At 46.3% G+C, this 21,064-nt stretch overlaps 1 protein-coding gene across 2 annotated transcripts in view; it reads left to right on the top strand.

The window, feature by feature from the left end:
* CEP126 (centrosomal protein 126) overlaps positions 1-21,064 on the top strand; it is a 304,423-nt gene that overhangs the window by 26,051 nt on the left and 257,308 nt on the right. For both annotated transcript variants that reach the window (XM_069202376.1, XM_069202377.1), the window contains exon 2: positions 3,882-4,001. In XM_069202376.1, coding sequence (XP_069058477.1) covers positions 3,882-4,001 — 120 coding nt within the window. The remainder of the gene's footprint in view (positions 1-3,881; positions 4,002-21,064) is intronic.

Raw genomic sequence — 21,064 nt, 5'->3', positions numbered from 1 at the left:
TGTTATTTATTACGAGAATTATGATATTTTGTTTTGTGATGTGTGTTATCAACTTTGATGGTCTACATACCGAATAAAGTTTTGCTTGATTGATTGAATGAGGATTAGTGTCTGTGGGAGTACAGATTGGCGAACTGTAAAATGTGGACGAGATTGCTGGGACTGGCTCTGTAAGTGCCTGGCTGTGCGGCCCAAACATAAATCAGCCATGTCCGCTTTATGTGTAGCACTTACATGATCGATTTTCAATCACTAGATTGAGAGTTTTGCTGTCAAAAGGGGGTGCATCCCTCTACTGTGGCTTTATGACTTGTAACAGTGCATTGGCCTAATTTATTTCGTCGATAGGAAACAAGTCGCACGTGAGATTTGATCAAACCGTCTTAGAATAAAGCTAAACCATCCTGCATGGTTTAAGCTCGTAGAAGTTTTACTAAATCATTTTATAGGCAGCACTGCAAAGGTGACATTGCAGTTGTCTTGCAGCGACAGGACCACCAGGAGAATAAGGTTAATTGAAGAGGTGAGGTCAGCAGATGGAGGAATCCAGGAAGTAGTGGAAAAAGGTTTTGGTGATTGCATTTGGTTGAACTGGGAAGAATATGTAATTGTCAAACAACACACACTAATAACATATTTTCGTTATTGATGTGGTGGGTGGAGAGTACAATAGGTGAACGTGTAAACTGCAAGGGAGAAGGACTCAGTTTTGAAAAATTGCTTACTTCAGAAAAAGGCATTTTACTTTCCTAGGGGTATGCCTCGAAGCCTGTGTATGGTGTAGCAGTATCCGCATACTCCTGGAAAGGTCTGTGAAATGGAAATAAGTATAAAAGTAATTACGTGGAGGTGTACATCTCCACACCTATTACTATATGTCGATGAACCAGGTCTAAAGAATGTAATGTCCGAAGAGATTAAAATATACAAAATGTAATAATTTAGAGGCAAAACCCTTCAATATGTTTTGAGGACATAATTAAAGTGAAAATAACCAACTGTTCAGTGTTCAAAAGGAAATTAGGGTTCAGTCTGGATGTTAAAACCTCACTTTAGGGGCCCTTTAATGATCATGGTAGCAGAAAACGAGTAAGGGTCTTAGTGAAACAAAGTTTAAGGGCTTGCTAGGCCAACAGGATACTCAGCCACCTTGAGGTAGATTACTGGCCAGATGTAGAAAGCTACTTGCATACATAGGCAAGTTTATGAACAGCTAGATTCTATCAATAAATCATAGGTAAAGCCCAGGTCTGATCAAGCTTCATTGGATAACGTGTTGCAGACCAAAAGATGTCTAAAGCAATTATCATAGGATTAGCTGCATTGACCCCCAACAAACATCCATCTACTTGTAATTAAAAAATTACATCCCTCTGATGTAACTGTGTGTATGTTGCATATTGAGCACTTCAATAGCTAAGTGAAACCTTCCACTGAAGACTCCGTAGCCCCTCAGCACTGTCAGCAGCGATGCCTGTACCTAGTAACTTACAGGTATGAAACAAAGCCTTTACCAGTTGATATAGTCCATCTTGCGGATTATTGTTGCATGTCTTTTGTTTCGTAAATCAAGTTACTCCTGATAAATGGCTGGACAGCTGGAATGCTTTGACTGATCGTTAGAAATCAATTTGACACATTTCAGTTGAAAAAAAAAAAAATACATTTACCGGATTAAAAATTGGGGTTGATTTAGTTTGAAAAGTTTGATATTTTTCTAGAGACTTAAACGGACCACACCAAACAAAGCACGTTACATTCACGTTATGGATTCATTTGATTAAGTATCAGCACGGGCAATATTTAGTGAAATAACCAACATTTTTAAAGTCTTTCCAATGAGAGAAAGTTGTGTGTGCGTGTTTGTCTGTTGGGGTAAAAATTCCTGGTGAAATCCCACAGACACATCACTATACCGGATTGAAAGCACCTGCACCCAAATATTTATCACAAAATACATTTATTTTTTGGGGGGGGTGTCTAACACCCCACACGCCCCCCACTTTGTTGCTACGCCCCTGAATATCAGTGCTAAAGAGAGCTCCCCAAGGAACAGTGCTTTATTTAGGCCAGTGGTTTCCTGTGCGGGGCACAGGCACTTATTTTTGAAGGCTGACACTTAGGCCCTCATTACGAGCCTGGCGGTCTGTGACCGCCAGGCTCGCGGTTGGCGGGAGCACCGCCGACAGCCTGGCGGTGCCCCTTAGGGCATTCTGACCGCGGCGCTTTGGCCGCGGTCAGTGCAGGAAAACCGGCGGTCTCCCGCCGGTTTTCCGCTGCCCGTCAGAATCCTCCAAGGCGGCGCAGCATGCTGCGCCGCCTTGGGGATTCTGACACCCCCTACCGCCATCCTGTTCCTGGCGGTTCGCCCGCCAGGAACAGGATGGCGGTAGGGGGTGTCGCGGGGCCCCTGGGGGCCCCTGCAGTGCCCATGCCAATGGCATGGGCACTGCAGGGGCCCCCGTAAGAGGGCCCCGCTTGTATTTCACTGTCTGCATAGCAGACAGTGAAATACGCGACGGGTGCAGTAGCACCCGTCGCACCTTCCCACTCCGCCGGCTCGATTCCGAGCCGGCGTCCTCGTGGGAAGGTTGTTTCCCGCTGGGCTGGCGGGCGGCCTTAAGGCGGCCGCCCGCCTGCCCAGCGGGAAACTCAGAATGCCGGCCGCGGTCTTCAGACCGCGGTGCGGTATTCCTGCGGCGCAACTTTGGCGGGCGGCCTCCGCCGCCCGTCAAAGTTGCAATGAGGGCCTTAGTTATTTGCATCAGGCATTTGCTCTGAGCAAAAGACCCATATGGGAAAGGTGGAGGAAGAGAAAAACAAAAAAAGAGTACCAAAGTGAGAAGGCAGAAAGCTGCAAGAATGAACTGAAGGAGCAGGGGGTGGCTGTAAACAGATTAAAGAAGCCCAGGATGGCTTCAGGATTACACTGTCTCGTATTCTGTGCTCTCACATTTAATTGCAGCAGCCGCTTGTTTGAGAGGAGAGCTTTGGGCAGGGGCACGTTTTCATTTACAAAGTAAGCACTGCCAGGGAAGCATCTAGATGTGGTTAATAACAGGAACAATCGCACTTGGATGCCAATAAACTATTGTGTGGTTATTTAGTTTTTGTGGATGTTTTATCCAGGATGCCAAGCTGAGGTGAAAACGTAAGGTTACAATGAAATCTGATGGAATTTCTTATTAAGTACTAAAATATAAACTATATGGCCTCTTAGAAAATGTAGAGTAAGTGGAAAAAGAGATAAAAGACAGGCGGGGCTGTTTTAAACTCATTTTCCAAATGAGCACTTGTTCATATGTTTATTGTAAATAACGTTTGTTTTTATCCTTAATTCGAGATTTTTTTGTAAATCTTCCTGGTATTATAGTCCCAATCAAGACGTAAAGGTACAACTGTTGAGGGAAAAAAATCTCAATGTTGATTTCTTATTCAGTGCAGGATTTTTGTAACTTACCATAGTACTATAATAATTGGCTGCATGCATTTTCCGCCATCCAAGTAACCTAATCAGGAACAATGCTCTTGCAATCATACAAACATATACTTTTGTAGTCTTTATTACCTCCGTTAGAGCCACGAACAGCTCAATGGGTATTTTCAGAACTATGGTCCACATTCTGTATTCCTTTTCAAATTTGGGTGATAAATATTTAATTTATAAATTAATATTGGGCATTTCACAGCAAAGTAACTGCAGGTAGATTTCTGAAGTGTCATGTCCTTGTTTAGAAATGTGTTTAGGAGTCATATATGAACGTTACTACTGTCAATATGCATTATAAAACAGATAATGTTATAATTTGCTATGTACAAATTCCCTGGGTACTATAAAAAGTGTTCTACCTTTATTAACCTTAATTTTATGATGTAATAAGAAACATCAGAACTCTGCTGGAAAGAGATCTCGAAGAAGAACGGCAAGCTTTACGGGAGGAACAAAAACAAAGTCGGATAAGAGCTCAAAAATTTTCCACAGAGACAAATCGAAGAAGAAAGTAAGCTATAACATTTTTCTTTTTCTCAAATTTGCCGAGATCATTTATTTTTTAAGTATGGTGGACACCTGCTAATTTCTCTGGCTTTGAAGGCAACACAACAATGTATTCTTTTTCAGTTTTTCAAATACTATAGAAAAAAAATCATATCCTGTCTTACATTATGATAACTTTCCACGTGAAATTCAATTGAATTCAGATTGCATGCTGTGAATCTGTATGATAATTTCATAAGTGATTTTTAGCGGAATTTTAAGGATTGCCTCCTACAGAACAATAGTATATTTGCAATGATGTAGACTCTATAAAAAAATATTCCTCGCTCCAAAAAGTCAAAAGGTAATAAATAGGGTAGACACCTTTTTAAGACATTTAGGTGGTCATTATGGCCCTGGCGGTCTCCTGTCCGCCAGGGTAAAGTGGCAGTAGCACTGTCAACAGGCTGGCGGTGCATACCGCCACATTATGACCGTGGCGGGTTTGCCACTGGCAACCCGCCACAACACCACTCATACTGCCACGGCGGTATGAACTGCTGGGCCGGAGATCTTCATCTCCGACCAGGCGGCTCACAGAGTGCACCAGCAGTATTGTGACCCGGCCTACTGACATGTTTTCCGCGGCAGTTTCTCCCGCCACGAAAATCATGGCGGTAGGGCTACCAGTAACAGGGAACTCCATCCCTGTAGGTGGGTCCCTCACCCCCCAGCAAGCACCTGCCCCCACATACAAACACAAGGCCCCCCACCCCACTCCATACCCTAACCCCCACCCCCTCATACATGCACACACCCGCAGACATGCACACACTCACACACGACACCCATTCATGCCACCGCACACAGGAACACACCCCACAACTGTCCCAACCCCCCACAACCATACAGGCATTCACTCACACATCCCAACACGCATTCATACACGCATCAATACAGACATCCAATCACGTACTCAGGCATGCATGCACAACACTCCTCACCTCTCTCCCCTGTCAGTCAGTCACCTTACCTGGTGGTCGCGGTGGTCGTCCAGAAGGGAACGGGGGTCCATGGCGCATGCTCTACCGCCAGTGCCCCGTCACCACCACACCGCCACACCTATTACTAAGTCATATTTGGTGTGGCGGTGTTGTTTTGACGTGGCGGGCCCAGCGGAGCAACCTCCACTGCACCACCAACCGCCAGTATGGCTCCTGGTGGCTCTCCAGCAACATAAAAGGATGATGGACGGAGTGCTGAACAATGCAAACACTCATCCCAGTGACAGATCTGGGTTTAATCCATAGTTCTTTTGCTCACCATGCCACCCTAGTTTGGTCCCAGCCATATGAAAATCAGTCTTGACCCTGTTCCTCATGGGAACAGTCCAGCCTGAACTGCCAGGCCAAGTCCTCCCTGGATGGGAAACAAGCATCCTGGAACCAGTTTCATGGTATCACCCTTCATCAGCCAGGCTAGCTTGAATCCAGTGCACAGTGAGCAAGGGACCCACGTCAGGCATACCCTTCCCACTTAGGGCAACTTTAGCAAAACAAAAGGATGATGGACGGAGTGCTGAACAATGCAACCACTCACCCCCAGTCACAGATCTGGGTTTAATCCATCGTTCTTTTGCTCACCATGCCACCCTAGTTTGGACCCAGCCATATGAAAATCAGTCTTGACACTGTTCCTCATGGGAACAGTCCAGCCCGAACTGCCAGGCCAAGTCCTCCCTGGACCGTAAACAAGCATCCTGGGACCTGTTTCAGGGTATCACCCTTCATCAGCCAGGCTAGCTTGAATCCAGTGGCACAGTGAGCAAGGGACCCACGTCTGGGCATACCCTTCCCATTTAGGGCAACTTTAGCAACACAAAAGGATGGCTCTCTTGGGTGGCTCTCCACCCAATTTATGGAGGAGCGCCACCAGCAATCATACAGACCGCCATCACTGGCGGTCTTGTGGCTGGCGGAACTTCGGTGGTCTAGAAGTCATAATGACCATCTTAGTGATGATTCTCTGCAAACAAGACTCTTTGTAGAGCTCAACACCTATTTGTCGATTCCAAATGTTTTATTTGCCATCTCCGGTAGCAGTGTTTCTCAAAATGTATTGTGATGATTTCAACTCTGGGTGTTTATAGCAAGGGATCACTGTCATGAGAAGGCGGAGGGAGTGAGAGGGGCGCAATTGGGTTCGTTTGGGGACTGCCGGCAGTGATGGGGGAGCGGGCACCTCATGTGACCCATGGATGCACATTTATAGCAATGTTTAGGGTATAGAGCTCCTGGCAGTTGGCTGCACACACTCTATTAAGATGCTAATAAGAACACCCCTTTATTTCCAACGTAAAACATTTTTTAGTGACTAAAGATGCTTCCTGGGCAGAAGTACAGAGAGAGGGATCTAGGAGGGTATGGATGTGTTTGGCATTTAATAGGTTTGGTTTGTCATATTTAACTACCATATATGGCAGAACAAGACATGAAAAGGCACTGTGTAGTGCAGAACTGCAAGCACCTCAGATGTTTTCTCATTTTAATGTAAGTGACTACCACATCACACCTCCTTCACTGTCCACCCCTCAAGCATTGTGACCCACAATTACATAATGACTAATTACTGTTCGAATAGCAACAGACTCAATGATAAGATTAAGAGAGGGGGGTGTCCTTTAATCTGCCAAGCAGCACTCCCCTGATGTCTTGCTTCTTCATGAGACCAATCTGATTTGCACGAAATGTAGGTTTCTAGGACTGTTTAGATATAAAAGGGTACACCACTTGGGGTTTACTGTAGAATCTAATCCTTTCCCTAATACACCCAGGGTCGGGTGATTATACGGGGTTGGTTGCATGGACTAACTGCAGGCCAGGCCCTGAGGCCAACCCCTGCTGCAAAGCAAAGCTTTTTGGGACCCCCCTTTTTTCCAGCCCCCCCACTTCACAAATCACCGTGAAACTTTCCAGAGAGCAGCTAAACTAACTAGCGTACTCGTTTTGAAAATTCTGTCAATATTCATCAAGCACCAAAGTTATTAGCAAAACAAAAAACGCTTTGTCTATCGTAAAGTTGATCCTAACTATAACTACAGTAGGTAAGATAGATAGATAGATTTGCATTTCTTTGTACAAATATATATACTACCAATGGTTGAAAAATATATAGACATTCTTATGCATCTAATTAACAAATGTATATATTACTATATTGCATATGGTGCACACACACACACACATATATATATATATATATATATATATATATATATATTCTTAACATGTATGTAGGTCACTGCATAGTTCACATAAAGTATTTTATTATATACTCATGGGTCTCTGCTTTATTTATTTTATCTATCACAATGTGTAAATATAATCATAACAGTTGTATCTATAAGTGCTTCACTATTGAAATATTGGGGAAAATATAAAATAAAAATAATAAATATAAAACAATAAAAAAAATGCATACAATTTCCAAACAAAATATTAAAAAATGATACACACACACAAATAAATTAACTGTATATATACAGCAATGCTCTTCAAAATATCACTTTCTGATGGATACAACTACCTGTGGATTCCTCACCTCATGAATACTCCCATGGCGCCAGCATTCAACGGAAATCTTCTTACTAGTCTCTGCACGTCGACGAGGACGTCACTGTCTCGCACGCGACGCCGTCTGACGTCATACAGGCAATAAGAGGTCCTCGACGACGTGCGGACGTCAGTTCCCTTTTTTCCGTGCATTCGAAACGGTTATCTTCGAGGGAGCAACTGTTACTCTTGCGGTTACAGTGTATATCTTGCTGCGTACTCTTTCTCTGTGGAAATAATGTCGCAGAGAAAGTCTGGATTTAAGCCTTGTCGTGAGTGTGGAGGCAAGATGTCGGTGACGGATCCTCATTCCGATTGCCTTTGGTGTTTGAGCTCCGACCACGACGTCTCGACTTGTGATTCGTGTCAGCACATGAATCCGAAGGCCATTAAAGAACGCGAGGCAAAGCTGTTTATGGCCAAGTCAAAGGAGAAGCATCACAAGAAAAAGTCTTCTCCAAGACATCGGCGTCATCGAGACTCCCGGCGCCGTAGAGAATCTCGGCGTCATTCAAGGGAGGCTCGTTCCAGGTCTCCGGATCGGCGCCGGAGGACATGGGAGGTCAGCCCCACGGTGACGCCGCATCCTTCGACGCCGTTGCTCTCTCCGACGTCTCCAACTTCGCCTGGACAGGCGTCGGTGATTGAGGTATTGGAGCCTCAGGTGTTTTCTCCGGCGCAGACGCCGAGGCCGGCGTCGGGGTCGCCTCCGAGTCAGGCACCCCAGTATCCGGCTTTTCCCACCCCTGGAGCCGATAGTTCCGCATTCTTGAATGCGATGTATGCCATCTTCCAACAGATGGCTCCAGGGGGTGCTCCGGCTGGGCCTTTGGCCTTTTCTTTGGGTGATCCTGCGCCTCTTCGGCCGGCACCCTTTATGCCCTTTCTCCCGTTTGGGAACGTGGGCTCGGCGCCAGTGTCGGTGCCGGTGGCCGCTCCGATGGCTTCGGAGGGATTGGCCCCAGGGATTTCCATCCCGTCGACGTCGAGATTTCGGCCTGTGACTCCGGTGGGTCCATCCGTTTCATCTGCTCTTCAGTCGGCGCCGAAGTTACCTGTGGCGCCGGATGCGGCGTCGGTGGCTTCGGAAGATCGGCGCCGATCTCCGACTTCGGCGGAGGTGTTGTCGACTCCGCGGATTGAGCAACGACTGCATTCAAGGAGGCGTGCTCTCCGGGTACTAGAGGAGCAGGAGTACCAACGAGCCCTAGAGGAAAGAGAGCTAGAGGACTCGGGTGATGGGCTGCGTGGACTGGAGTCGGCCAGTGGGCTGGACACTTCCCCTGAGTGGGACCTTTCGTCCCCGGGGGAATATACCGAGGAAGCTGCTTCCTTTCATACAGTGGTACGGAAGGCAGCTAGTTTTTTGGACCTGCCTTTGCCGGTGGTGGAGGCGAAACAAAACCTTTTGACAGAGGTGTTGCATCCGGCCTCAGCCGCGGCGGAGCCTCTATTACCTTTTAATGACGCTCTGCTGGATCCGGTTTTAGAGGTGTGGAAGAAGCCGGCATCTTCCCCAGCAGTTCACAGAGCCGTGGCCAGGAGGTATCGGACGGCTCCAACTGATCCTGGTTTCCTATCTAGGCACCCTACGCCGGAGAGCTTGGTTGTGCAGGCCTCCTGTTCGTCCAAATCAGCGCCTGGTTCTTTCCCGACGGTGCCTGGGGACAGAGACTCAAAAAAGCTAGAGGCGCAGTCGAAGAAGATTTTTTCGTCCTGCAGTCTGGCGTTAAAAGCCACTAATGCGACCTGTATCCTGGGGAGGTATATTCATGCTCTGATGGATGACATCTCCTCTTCGTTTACAGAGCTTCCCCAGGGTCTTTTGGATCTTGTCTCTGATGCCCAGGCTGCTGCGACCCAAATTATCCAGACGGGACTGGATACCACCGACTCAGTAGCCAGAGCAATGGGCACAACTGTGGTGGAAAGGAGACAGGCCTGGCTACGTAACTCGGGCTTTTCGGCAGATGTACAGTCCACATTGTTGGATCTCCTGTTTGATGGGGACAAACTGTTTGGGGCTAAGGCTGATTCGGCCTTGGAACGTTTTAAGGAGAGCAGGGCCACGGCTAAGTCGTTGGGACTCCAAGCTCCTTCTTCCACGGCCTCTTCCAGATTCTTCAGGAGGTTTCGTGGATTTGGGCGTGGCTCTTCCTCCTCTTCCTTTCGGGAAAAGGCTACACCCTTCCCTTTCGGGAGTTTCCACCCCTCATCCCGCCCGCCCTTCGTATTGTTCACAAGAACACCTCCTGTTGCTAGAACATGAGGTAGAAGTCCTCCTTTTAAAGGGCGCGGTGGAGTTGGTCCCGGAGCAGGAAAGGGGTCAAGGAGTTTACTCAAGGTATTTCCTGATTCCCAAGAAGGATGGTCGTTTGAGACCAATTCTGGACCTGAGGATCTTGAATTGGTTCCTCAAGCAGGAAAAGTTCAAGATGCTGACCCTAGCACAGGTGCTTTTGGCGTTGAACATGGAAGACTGGATGGTGTCTGTCGACTTGCAGGATGCTTACTTTCATATCCCGATACTCAAGTCACACAGGAAGTATCTCCGGTTTGTGGTGGGATCGCAACACTACCAGTTTGCGGTCCTTCCGTTTGGTCTTACTTCAGCACCTCGAGTCTTCACGAAGGTGATGTCGGTGGTTGCGGCAGAGCTCAGAAGGAAGGGGATAGCAGTATTCCCTTACTTGGACGATTGGTTGATCAAAGCCAAGTCCCCGGAGCTTGTGTTGCGTCATCTGCAGTCAACAACCCAGTTGTTGTTCGACCTGGGCTTTTCGGTGAACGAGCCCAAATCTCACCTGGAGCCCTCTCAGCGCCTCCTGTTCATAGGGGCAGTACTGGATACGACATTGGGTCGGGCCTTTCCTCCGCCTCAGCGGATTCAAGATATTCAGGATTTGGTTCCAATGTTTCGAAATGGAGCGGTAGTTCCAGTCCTCAAGGTCCTTCGTTTGCTCGGTCTTTTTGCCTCCTGCATTCTGTTGGTCACGCATGCTCGCTGGCACATGAGGGCTCTTCAGTGGTGCCTCCGAAGGCAGTGGTCTCAACACAGAGGGGATCTAGAGGGTACTGTCAAGATCTCCAGAGATGCTGCTGTGGATTTGAAGTGGTGGATTGCAAGCAACAATCTTTCACAAGGAAAACCGTTCCAGCAGTCGCCACCAGTGGCCACAGTCATAACGGATGCTTCCACTCTAGGGTGGGGAGCTCATCTGGGGGATCTGGAGATCAAAGGTCTTTGGTCTCCAGAGGAACAGATTTTTCACATCAATCTGTTAGAGTTACGGGCTGTACGTCTGGCTCTCAAGGCCTTCCTCCCTTCCCTTCGTGGTCAGTCGGTACAGGTCCTAACGGACAATACTACCACGATGTGGTACATAAACAAGCAGGGAGGAGTGGGGTCGTACCTTCTCTGCAGAGAAGCTCTTCGACTATGGTCCTGGGCAAAGGACCATCGGATTTGCTTGATAGCAAACCATCTGGCCGGAGTCTTGAACGTGCGTGCGGACAGTCTCAGTCGCCACTTCTCGGCAGACCACGAGTGGCGTCTCCATCCAGATCAAGTCCGTTTAATCTTCCAGAAGTGGGGGTTTCCTCGGGTAGATCTGTTCGCCACTCGAGAGAACGCGCATTGTCCGTTGTTCTGCAGCCTTCAGTATCCGATGCAGGAAGCGTTGGGGGACGCGTTTCAAATGACCTGGTGCGGCCAGTTGCTTTACGCGTTTCCTCCCATACCCTTGATTCCTCGAGTATTGAGGAAGATTCGCCAAGACCGGGCTCTAGTAATCGTAATAGCTCCGGATTGGCCAAGGAGGGTGTGGTACTCCGACCTTCTCCAACTCTCAACGTGCCCGCCGCTCCGTCTCCCTTTCAGGGCAGACCTCCTCTCGCAGTCGCAGGGGCAGGTTCTACACCCCAACCTCCAGAGTCTGCACCTACATGCCTGGAGATTGAACGGGGCAACCTGAGTTCCTTCTCTCTCCCGCCTGAGGTAGTGGATGTTATATTAGCGGCCAGGCGACACTCCACTAAATCTATCTACGCTAATAGGTGGTCTAAATTTGTTGCGTGGTGTGGAGAGAGGCAGATTGATCCTTTACAAGCTCATCTATCGGACGTTTTGTCTTTTGCTCTATCTCTGGCGCAGAAAGGTTGGGCAGTGGCTACCATTAAAGGTTATTTATCGGCCTTGTCAGCCTTCATATGTCTTCCAGACCAACCATCTTTATTTAAATCCCCTATTGTTATCAGATTCTTGAAAGGTCTTCTAAATCAATATCCTCCAAAGCCATTCGTTATGCCGCAATGGGATTTGTCCTTAGTCCTGACTTTCCTTATGGGGTCCCCTTTTGAACCTATGCATTCTTGCCCCTTGAGGTATTTGTTTTTAAAAACAGTCTTCCTGATAGCTATAACATCAGCAAGGAGAGTGAGTGAGTTGCAGGCCTTATCAGTAAAACCCCCTTATACAACTTTTTATGGGGATAAGGTGGTGTTGAGGACCAAGGCTGCTTTCCTCCCGAAGGTTGTTTCACCCTTCCATTTGGCTCAGGCAATTACTTTGTCCACGTTCTATCCTCCGCCTCATCCTTCCAAAGAGGAAGAAAGACTGCACCGTCTGGATCCAAAGAGAGCGTTGAGCTTCTTTATCGATAGAACAAAGGATTTCAGGCTGGAGGATCAGCTGTTTATTGGATACGTGGGCAAGAGGAGAGGAAAGGCAGTCCACAAGAGAACACTATCCAGGTGGGTTGTTCTTTGCATTAAAATATGTTACTCTTTGGCAAAGAAGGATCCTCCTGAGGGCATTAGAGCTCATTCCACCAGAGCTAAGTCGGCCACTTCGGCCTTAGCCAGAGGTGTTCCTGTGGTCGACATCTGCAAGGCCGCAACTTGGTCGTCCCTTCACACTTTTGCAAAACATTACTGTTTAGATTCTGAGGTTAGAAGGGACGGCCATTTTGCACGGTCAGTGCTGCAGGATTTCTTGGTTTGACCATTTAGGCACCCACCGCCGGGCGTGGTACTGCTTTGGGACTCTATTCATGAGGTGAGGAATCCACAGGTAGTTGTATCCATCAGAAGAACGAGTTACTTACCTTCGGTAACGACTTTTCTGGTGGATACATTAGCTACCTGTGGATTCCTCACGGTCCCACCCGCCTCCCCGTTGCCTTTATGGTCTTGCCAAGTAATCCTTGAGTGCGCTCCTCTTGATCTTTGAGGGTGCAATAGATGTATATATATAATATATTTATATATATGTAGGTATATGTGTATATATCTTTATGTATATACTTGGTGTGTGTATATATTTTTAAAAGAAAGAGTTTTATATATATATATATATATATATATGTACATAAAAAAGATTTACAGTTATTCATACAATGTGGTGTATTTTTACAATATAATGGATGTTGCTTTGTTCTTTCATTGCATTGCCTGGTTGTTCTCATGCACGTAAAAAATGATTGGTACTGACGTCCGCACGTCGTCGAGGACCTCTTATTGCCTGTATGACGTCAGACGGCGTCGCGTGCGAGACAGTGACGTCCTCGTCGACGTGCAGAGACTAGTAAGAAGATTTCCGTCGAATGCTGGCGCCATGGGAGTATTCATGAGGTGAGGAATCCACAGGTAGCTAATGTATCCACCAGAAAAGTCGTTACCGAAGGTAAGTAACTCGTTCTTCTAGACTCTTAATTACTGTGCCCTTCCTTTATCCTATAAACTCCTACTAAGACTCACATGTACACTGCTCGAATTAGCAACTTATATTTCACTATACTAATCCCCCACTAATTCATTTTAGGTTCCGAAGTAGTGTGCTACTAGCCAAAAAATGCTTCAACACCTCATCAGGAGTAGTAAGTGCTATATAAATAAAATTACATTTACAGTAGGCACTTGGACACTTAGCCTGCCACTTGCCTCTGGCTTCCAGTTCCTGCTTGTTCCAGACTGAGCCAGTGACACCGTAGCTGCCCAGATTTTCCCTCTGGAGTTTTCTCAAATGAGTTTTCCCACTCACTGTTGTTCCCACAAACAGAAGCCCACCCACCCTAGGACCTACTTAATATAGTATGCAGCACAACTGTGCCACGGACTTGCCTTTTGGGCAGCTTGGCATGCCAATCTGCGCTCGTCCTTGCCATGACCACACCCAGCACCACGACCGCTGGTCCTTCCCCGCCCCCAAACATACACCATCGCTGAGATCTACACCCTGAACCCGGACTCCGCAACAAACGCTTCCACTGTGCCGACCCATGCTCCATGTTAGGACCTTTCACTTGCACCCTCTGCCACTTAACCTGCCACAGCACACACACTAGCCCACCAACCAGCCCCACCCCAAACACACCACAGACACCACCTGAACAAAAACACCAACTTGCATGCACCCTTTTCAACAGATGCTCACTATGCAAGCATTCCACCAAATTATGGGACCTCATTGCCACCCTCGCACCGACAACATCTTCCTCCCAGAGACCTGGCACAACCCCACATTCACCTCAGACATTGTCACAGTGATCTCTAATGGATATAAAATCATTCATCAGGACCGCACCAACAAGTCAGGAGGAGGAACAGCCATCATCCACAAAGAGACCATAAAGTGCACAACATCACCATCCCCATGGAACATCTCAGTTTCAAACTGCACACAGATGACAAAACAACCATCAGAGGCACCCTTGAATACCGACCCCCATAACCACGCACCAGTTTCTGCAATTCTATTGCAGACTTCATTGCACCCCTAGCCTTAGACTCCAAGGACTACATCTTCCTTGGCAACCTAAATTTCCACATCGACGACCCCAACGACAACAACACTGCACACCTCCTCGATAGTATGAGCAGCCTCGGATTGATCGAGATCCTCCATGACCCTACACGCACTGTAGGACACACACTGTACCCCATTTTCACCTCCAGCAACCACGTCAAATACAGCCATGTCACAAATCTCACATGGACTGATCACTCCATCGTCCACTTCAGCATCTCAATCGCCAGCACCTACACCCCAAAATGGCCAGGGCCCCCCACAGGATGTGGAACAACATCTCAGAGACCAGCTGGGCAGACGCCCTCAGCACCGCCAACCCCCTACTGCCACCAACCTCGAAGAAGGAGTGAAAAACTTAAATGCCTGGATCACCAATTGCGCCAACAGCATCGTTCCCATCAAGAGCAACAGCCAGAGAGAATCCTTCAAAAAGACCAGCTGGTATACCGAAGAACTCAGAACAGCAAAACGAGACAGCAAACAGCTGGAGAGGAGATGACCCGCCTGCTGAGGGCAACAAAGAAGACAGCCATTGCTGCACGCATTGAAACCAGTGCCAACAACACCAAGGAATTTTTCAACATCGTTTAGCAATTCTCCAACCTGGCTGCCAGGGAAAACAACATCACACCTTCACAGGAGCTGTGCAACAACCTCGCCCACTTCTTCTACGATAAGATTGCAACCATATACAGATATTTCAAACCCCGGCCCACATCTACGGACTTCTTCGATAGATGCGCCACCACCGTAACCAACATAAACCACACACTGACCACTTGGAGCATCCTTTTCACCCATAACATCACTTCGTTCATGAAATGCATCCACTCTGGAGCTGCCACGGACCCATGCCCGCACCATATCTTCAATCTTGGAAACCAAAGGATCGGCTAGGAACTCACCACCTTGCTCAACATCTCTATCACCACTGCAACATTTCCTGATGCCTTGAAACATGCCAAAGTAATACCACTGCTTCAGAAACCCTCTGCCGACCCCAGCAGACCCAAAAACCACTGGCCAATCTCCCTGCTCCTGTTCCCACTGAAGGTACTGGAAAAGATCATCAACAAGCAACTCATGACATACCTGGAGCAGAACCAGCTACTGTAATCTTCAAAATCCAGCCTCTGCAGCAATCATCACACCGAAACTGCCCTGATTGCAGCCACCAATGACATCTGAACCCTCCTTGACTGAGGAGAAACAGCAGCTTTGATCCTCCTTGACCTCTCAGCAGCTTTCCATGTCATATTTCACCACATGCTGATCAAAAGACTCCCCCACATTGGCATCCAAGGAGATGCTCTCAGATGGATCACCTCATTGCTCACCAGAAGGATCCACATCCAACCTTTCACCTCCAAACCCAAGGAGCTCCCCTGTGTGTGTTTCCCAGGGATCATCCCTCAGCCCCACGCTCTTCAATGCATATTTGACCCCGCTGACCAACATCGTCAAATCATAATTTCCTATGCAGATGACACCCAACTCATCCACTCACTCACCGATGACCCCCCCCCACCGCCAGAACCAACTTCCACAGATGCAGGGCAAGCATCACTGACTGGATGAAGAACAAATGCTTGCAGGTGAATACAGAAAATACGGAAGTACTGATCTTTGGCAATAGCAGCAACACATGGAACAACTCTTGGTGGCCATCAGATCCATGACCTGCACCCACTCCCTCCAACCATTCCAGAAGCCTTGGAATCATCATTGACAACAAGCTCACCATGAAATCACAGATCAACACTGTCTCCTGTGCCTGCTTCCTCACTTTGTGCATGCTATCTAAGATCTTCAAGTGGCTACCCCTACATACAAGAAGCACAGTGACACAGGCCCTCATCACCAGTTGACTGGACTACGGCAACGCCCTCCATGTAGAAATCACTGCACACCTCCTACAGAGACTTTGGACCATACAGAATGCTGTAGCCAGACTCATCCTTGGCCTTCCCCAACAAACCCACATCACACCCCACCTCAGGCAACTCCATGGACTCCCCTTACAGAAGAGATGCCAATTCAAGCTGCTGACCCATTCACAAATGGCTCTACACAACCAAGGACCCACATACATTAATCACCGCATGAACTTCCACCAACTGTCGAAGACCACGCTCTGCCTCCCTTTCACTTGCCCATACTCCCCGCATCTACTGAAGCAGAAGTGGAGTACGCTCCTTCTCACATCGCAGCAAAAACCCGGAGCAGCCTCCCCACACACCTCCGGACCATCACCTCACTTCCGCAATTGTGAATGGCCCTCAAGACATGGCTGTTCGCATAAGCCTGAGAGAGACCTGCAAGTGCCTTGATACTCTATTGGGTGATTAGTCATGCTTTATACATCCTGATTGATTGATTGATTGACAACTACAATTAAAATTTACCCTGAGATTGGCTCTGTTTTTCTTCTCATAGATTTTTTCAAATGTGTTTCATGCAGTGCTCAGACAAGAACGGTCTGGTCTTTAATGTCAATCAGTTTTTGGGTTGTGTGCCCACATTACCCAGATTACTGGGACACATGAACACGTTTTAAATGGCACTCTTCTTAATGAGCCATAGGACATCCCAAGACCACATTGGCTGTTTTGTACATTATGGTACCTGAAGACAACAGAGTACTCGCAAGCTGACTTTAGTTCGATAGGTAAGTGGTGGGTTTGAGCAACATTCCAGTGTCAGAAGTTATCTATGGTTTCTGAGTCTTCCATAACTGAGACATAGGATAACACAAGATTGGCAAACGTTAAGGATAGATCCATGGTTACATGAACTGAAGCAGCCTGCATAGCGTTCGTTGCAGGCATAGATGGCACCAAGCTCCTGGACAGTTCTTTCCAAGGGCCTTTGGTTTCTTATCACAGTTCTTTATAAAATGCTCAAACTGACCTTTTTTCTTGTTTAGTAAAAGGATCCCTGATGGTTTTGATTTGCATGGGCTCATGTAAGTCAGGAACTCCATACATCCCGTGATCTGTTTCGGTGGCCAGCTCCTCTCAGTACAGCTCTTCACATTTTGATTCTGCCAGTCTATTGTCAAGTTGTAGCTAGGTGTGGGCGGAGTTCGTGGAGTTTTGCATAGCAGAACTCTACGAAATGACCAAACAAACTCCACAAGTGGCAGAGTGCTTTAGGTCACGCCATTCGCAATGATTTTTAGTGCTGGGTGTTTGTCCTGCGTGGAAAAATCTGCATGAATGGCACCACACGGAGTGCAAGACGGTGCTGCTTCTTTTCTGCCACTCAAGTAGATTTTCTACTCAAGCAGCATCTTCCTCAACTCGAATGGAAAGTTTCTTAACACGGGCGGTCGAGGATGGTCGCTACTGCTCGCGTTGAGAAATCTCCCTGGGAGGTGGTCTGGCTAAGATTTTCCTCACTTGCGCTTACCAACTTGACGTTGGCGAGTGCAAATGAGGAAAAAATCTCTACTACGTGGAATTTTTCAGAACGCCGCATTCTAAACGGAGCGTGGAGTGGGAAAAACTCTGCAAACTCCGCAAGCGGAGCAGAGTTCACCGCCCACCCTTAGTTGTAGCACTAAGTTGACAGTATCAACTGGATGGTCCACATCGTGGGCAAGCATGTCCTTTAGCTTGTCCATCAAACCCCTATAGCAGTATCTCCTGATAAATGCAAAGGCACAGATGCCCCTAAGGACACAGGAGGTGAGAATACAGCTGGCTGGCACAGAAAATGTAGCTTACACTGAATGAGAAATTAAGTTTTGTGGATTGCCAGGGAAATTGCTAGGGAGGAGCCATGGGAGTGGCTAATTGCTGGGCTACAACCTGGGCCACTGAAGGATACTGTGAAGTGGGTATCTGAAGTCCTACTTCCACTGGGAATAAACTCACTGAAGGGCCTTGTAACCCACCAACTCTTTGGGACAACCTCACCATATGGTTCCAATGGGGACACATTACACATTCACCTGCAGAGAAATAGTACAGAAAAAGGAAAGCGGCTCAATATCCTGTACTCCTCACTCCTATAATGGCAATCTATATTGAACCCTTTGAGCAGCATGAGGGATGTATCTTAGCTAAGTCTATTGGTTCAACACTGCATTATGCGGTGATTAGTATTTATAAACCCTATAACAAAATCACAGAAGAATTCCATCTCTAATCATAATGATGTTATGCTAGGATCATGATCAGTACCACTGAAATGTTTTTCAGGAGTCCAGCTCTTGTATTACTCACTCTGGGATTTGCACAGAAGTCACCAAGCTTCCTCTTGAGTTAGTTTTGTCACTGAGATGCAAAGATATTAACAGTTCTACTTTGATTCTAATGTTTTTTTTGCACAAGGGGTGATATCCAAGAGGCACTGTCACCCAACTATATGAGTGAATCGATGAACAACATGCACACACAAATAACAACTTTATAATAAGTGCACACAATAAACAATATCATCATAAGAGTCTTAGGGACACAAGTAAAAGTCATTACACTTCTTAGACTCAGATGCTGATCCAATTATGGCCCCCAGGGAACAAAAGATTCAACACAAATATACAGCTGTGATATTGTCACAAATACACAAGTGAGTCTATCTCCAAAAATCTCTCATTAATATCATTGACTCCCTCTTCAATGTGGTGCTTAGAAGTCAAGTCAAAAACCGATAACTCCCTTGGAAATCCACAATATACCTGGTTCAGTGATTTAAACAAACTCTTAGACTCCCTGGTACTTAGCTTTGGCTTCTCGCTAAGCCTCCTTTCCCCTGGAAAATGAAAGGTTTATATTTAGCAGAAGGAATCCAGAACCAGGAAGATAGATGGCTGACTACTCAGTTGCACTCACATGTTCGTCATTCAAAGCCTAGAAACAAAGCAGGGCATGGTATTTATAGAAGTATGGCCAAAATGGCTGTAGAGATTTCCAAACTCACAAGACAGTTTGTAACTCACATGAGATGTCAGTCTAGAGTCTTTTTAGGGCAGTACTGCTTCACAAGGTCTTCATGATGGCTGGGCTTAATGCTAGGGAAATAGACCATTCAGTCAAGCTCAGAGAGGTTGGGGAGGCAGACTGGGCACACCAACATGATTACCAGAAGCATCTTTGAAACGTTTAGTGTCAAATTAAGCCATGACGTTCTGAGGGTGTCTGAGCATAACCCTCTGGATTTGCACCATTTAATCAGGCTAAGTGAGGCTGGAGAGGTGGACCGGACATACTGCCATGATTCCAGGAAGCATGTTTCAAATGTCTCCAGTGCTTAAGTAAGCCTCATGACTGTGCATGGGGTACGTAGTGCCACTAATCTTTATGGACCTTGGCGGAACTTCCCGAAGAACGGGCAATCAGGTTGTGCGAGTGTATCATGACTACCTAGTATCCTCTGTCCAGAATTGAGCAACAGGTAGTATAGCTACAAGAAAATGATTGTTCTTTCTGTAATAATACACAAGCAAAAAATAGAGAGTTTCATTTAGTGCCAGCAAAATGCAAGCACAGGGAACCACAGCTGACACATTCTCTGACGAGCAGAATTGGCAACGAAGTGGCAACAGAAACAATGTTATTCCTTGTCTTGGGTGAAGGACTGTGAGATCTCATTAAATCAGAGAAGATCTTGCGAATTGTGCTTAGTTGTATATATGTTTGTGGAAAGTTAGAATGTAGAATCTCTTGTGTTAATATCAGAAGGTTCTGCAGTTGTTTTTGATGTGAGGATTCTTACCTCAGCATTTGCTGATGGTGGCTTTTACTGTCGGATCTATTGAGCTGGATGTATTCGTTGAACAAATTGTCAAACTTCAACTGATTCCTGAGCATCTTCATAAAAAGGCAGGAGCCAACAGGTAATTTTCATAAGTGCAGTCACTAGTTTGTGTGCTGATCCAAACATTTGAATTGAAGTAAAAAAGCAAACACAAGCACTAAAGTGATCTTAGAAAGATGGCTTTCATCATTAAAAGGAAAACATGTAAATTAAGAAACTTAAAATAAGACTATGTAAAGTAGGAGAACACACTATGGTATTCATATAAATTTTGCAAAAAATCTTTTTTTGTATTTTTGCACATAAAACAATATATTGTTGAAAAATCAGACTGAATAGTTTCAGAGTTAATTTGTACACTTATCTATCACACACTTCTAGTAGGCCTTTGGTTAGCATGCTTACTGTTTCTTTTATTCAAGAAGCCTTCTTTTTAAGATGGCTTCTTCATTTACCAAATAGTCCCTACGAACTGTTTCTCATAACAATGTACCTCATGTCTGCAATGGAAGCACTCTCTAGGCTAAATAGTAATACAGGCAATGGCCAAAAGCATGACGCCGAGAAAGAAATACTACTTTGGATTGATCAAAGAGTGATGGGGGCTGCCACAAAGGTCACTTTATATGTAATATTTCAATCAAAAGGTTGTGTCTGCGCCAGAGATAAATACATGGAAAAACACACCCACTCCTCGCCATCTTTGCTCTCAACACATTCTACTACTAACATAAACATTGTATGCATTGTGTAACAAGTAAATAATGTTGATTTTGTGTATGTAGGAGATTATGGAAATTATTTCTCTAGAAATAAAACCATGAATTGTAATTATTAATGAAAATTGTTGGAATGAAACTCTGTTGCGCACAAGGGTGTGTTAAATAGATTTTAATTATTTATAAG

The sequence above is a fragment of the Pleurodeles waltl genome, chromosome 8 (genome assembly GCF_031143425.1).
Source record: "Pleurodeles waltl isolate 20211129_DDA chromosome 8, aPleWal1.hap1.20221129, whole genome shotgun sequence".
Taxonomy (NCBI): Eukaryota; Metazoa; Chordata; class Amphibia; order Caudata; family Salamandridae; genus Pleurodeles; species Pleurodeles waltl.
Note: the sequence above shows the minus strand (reverse complement) of the source record. Positions and strands in the feature narration are given on the sequence as shown.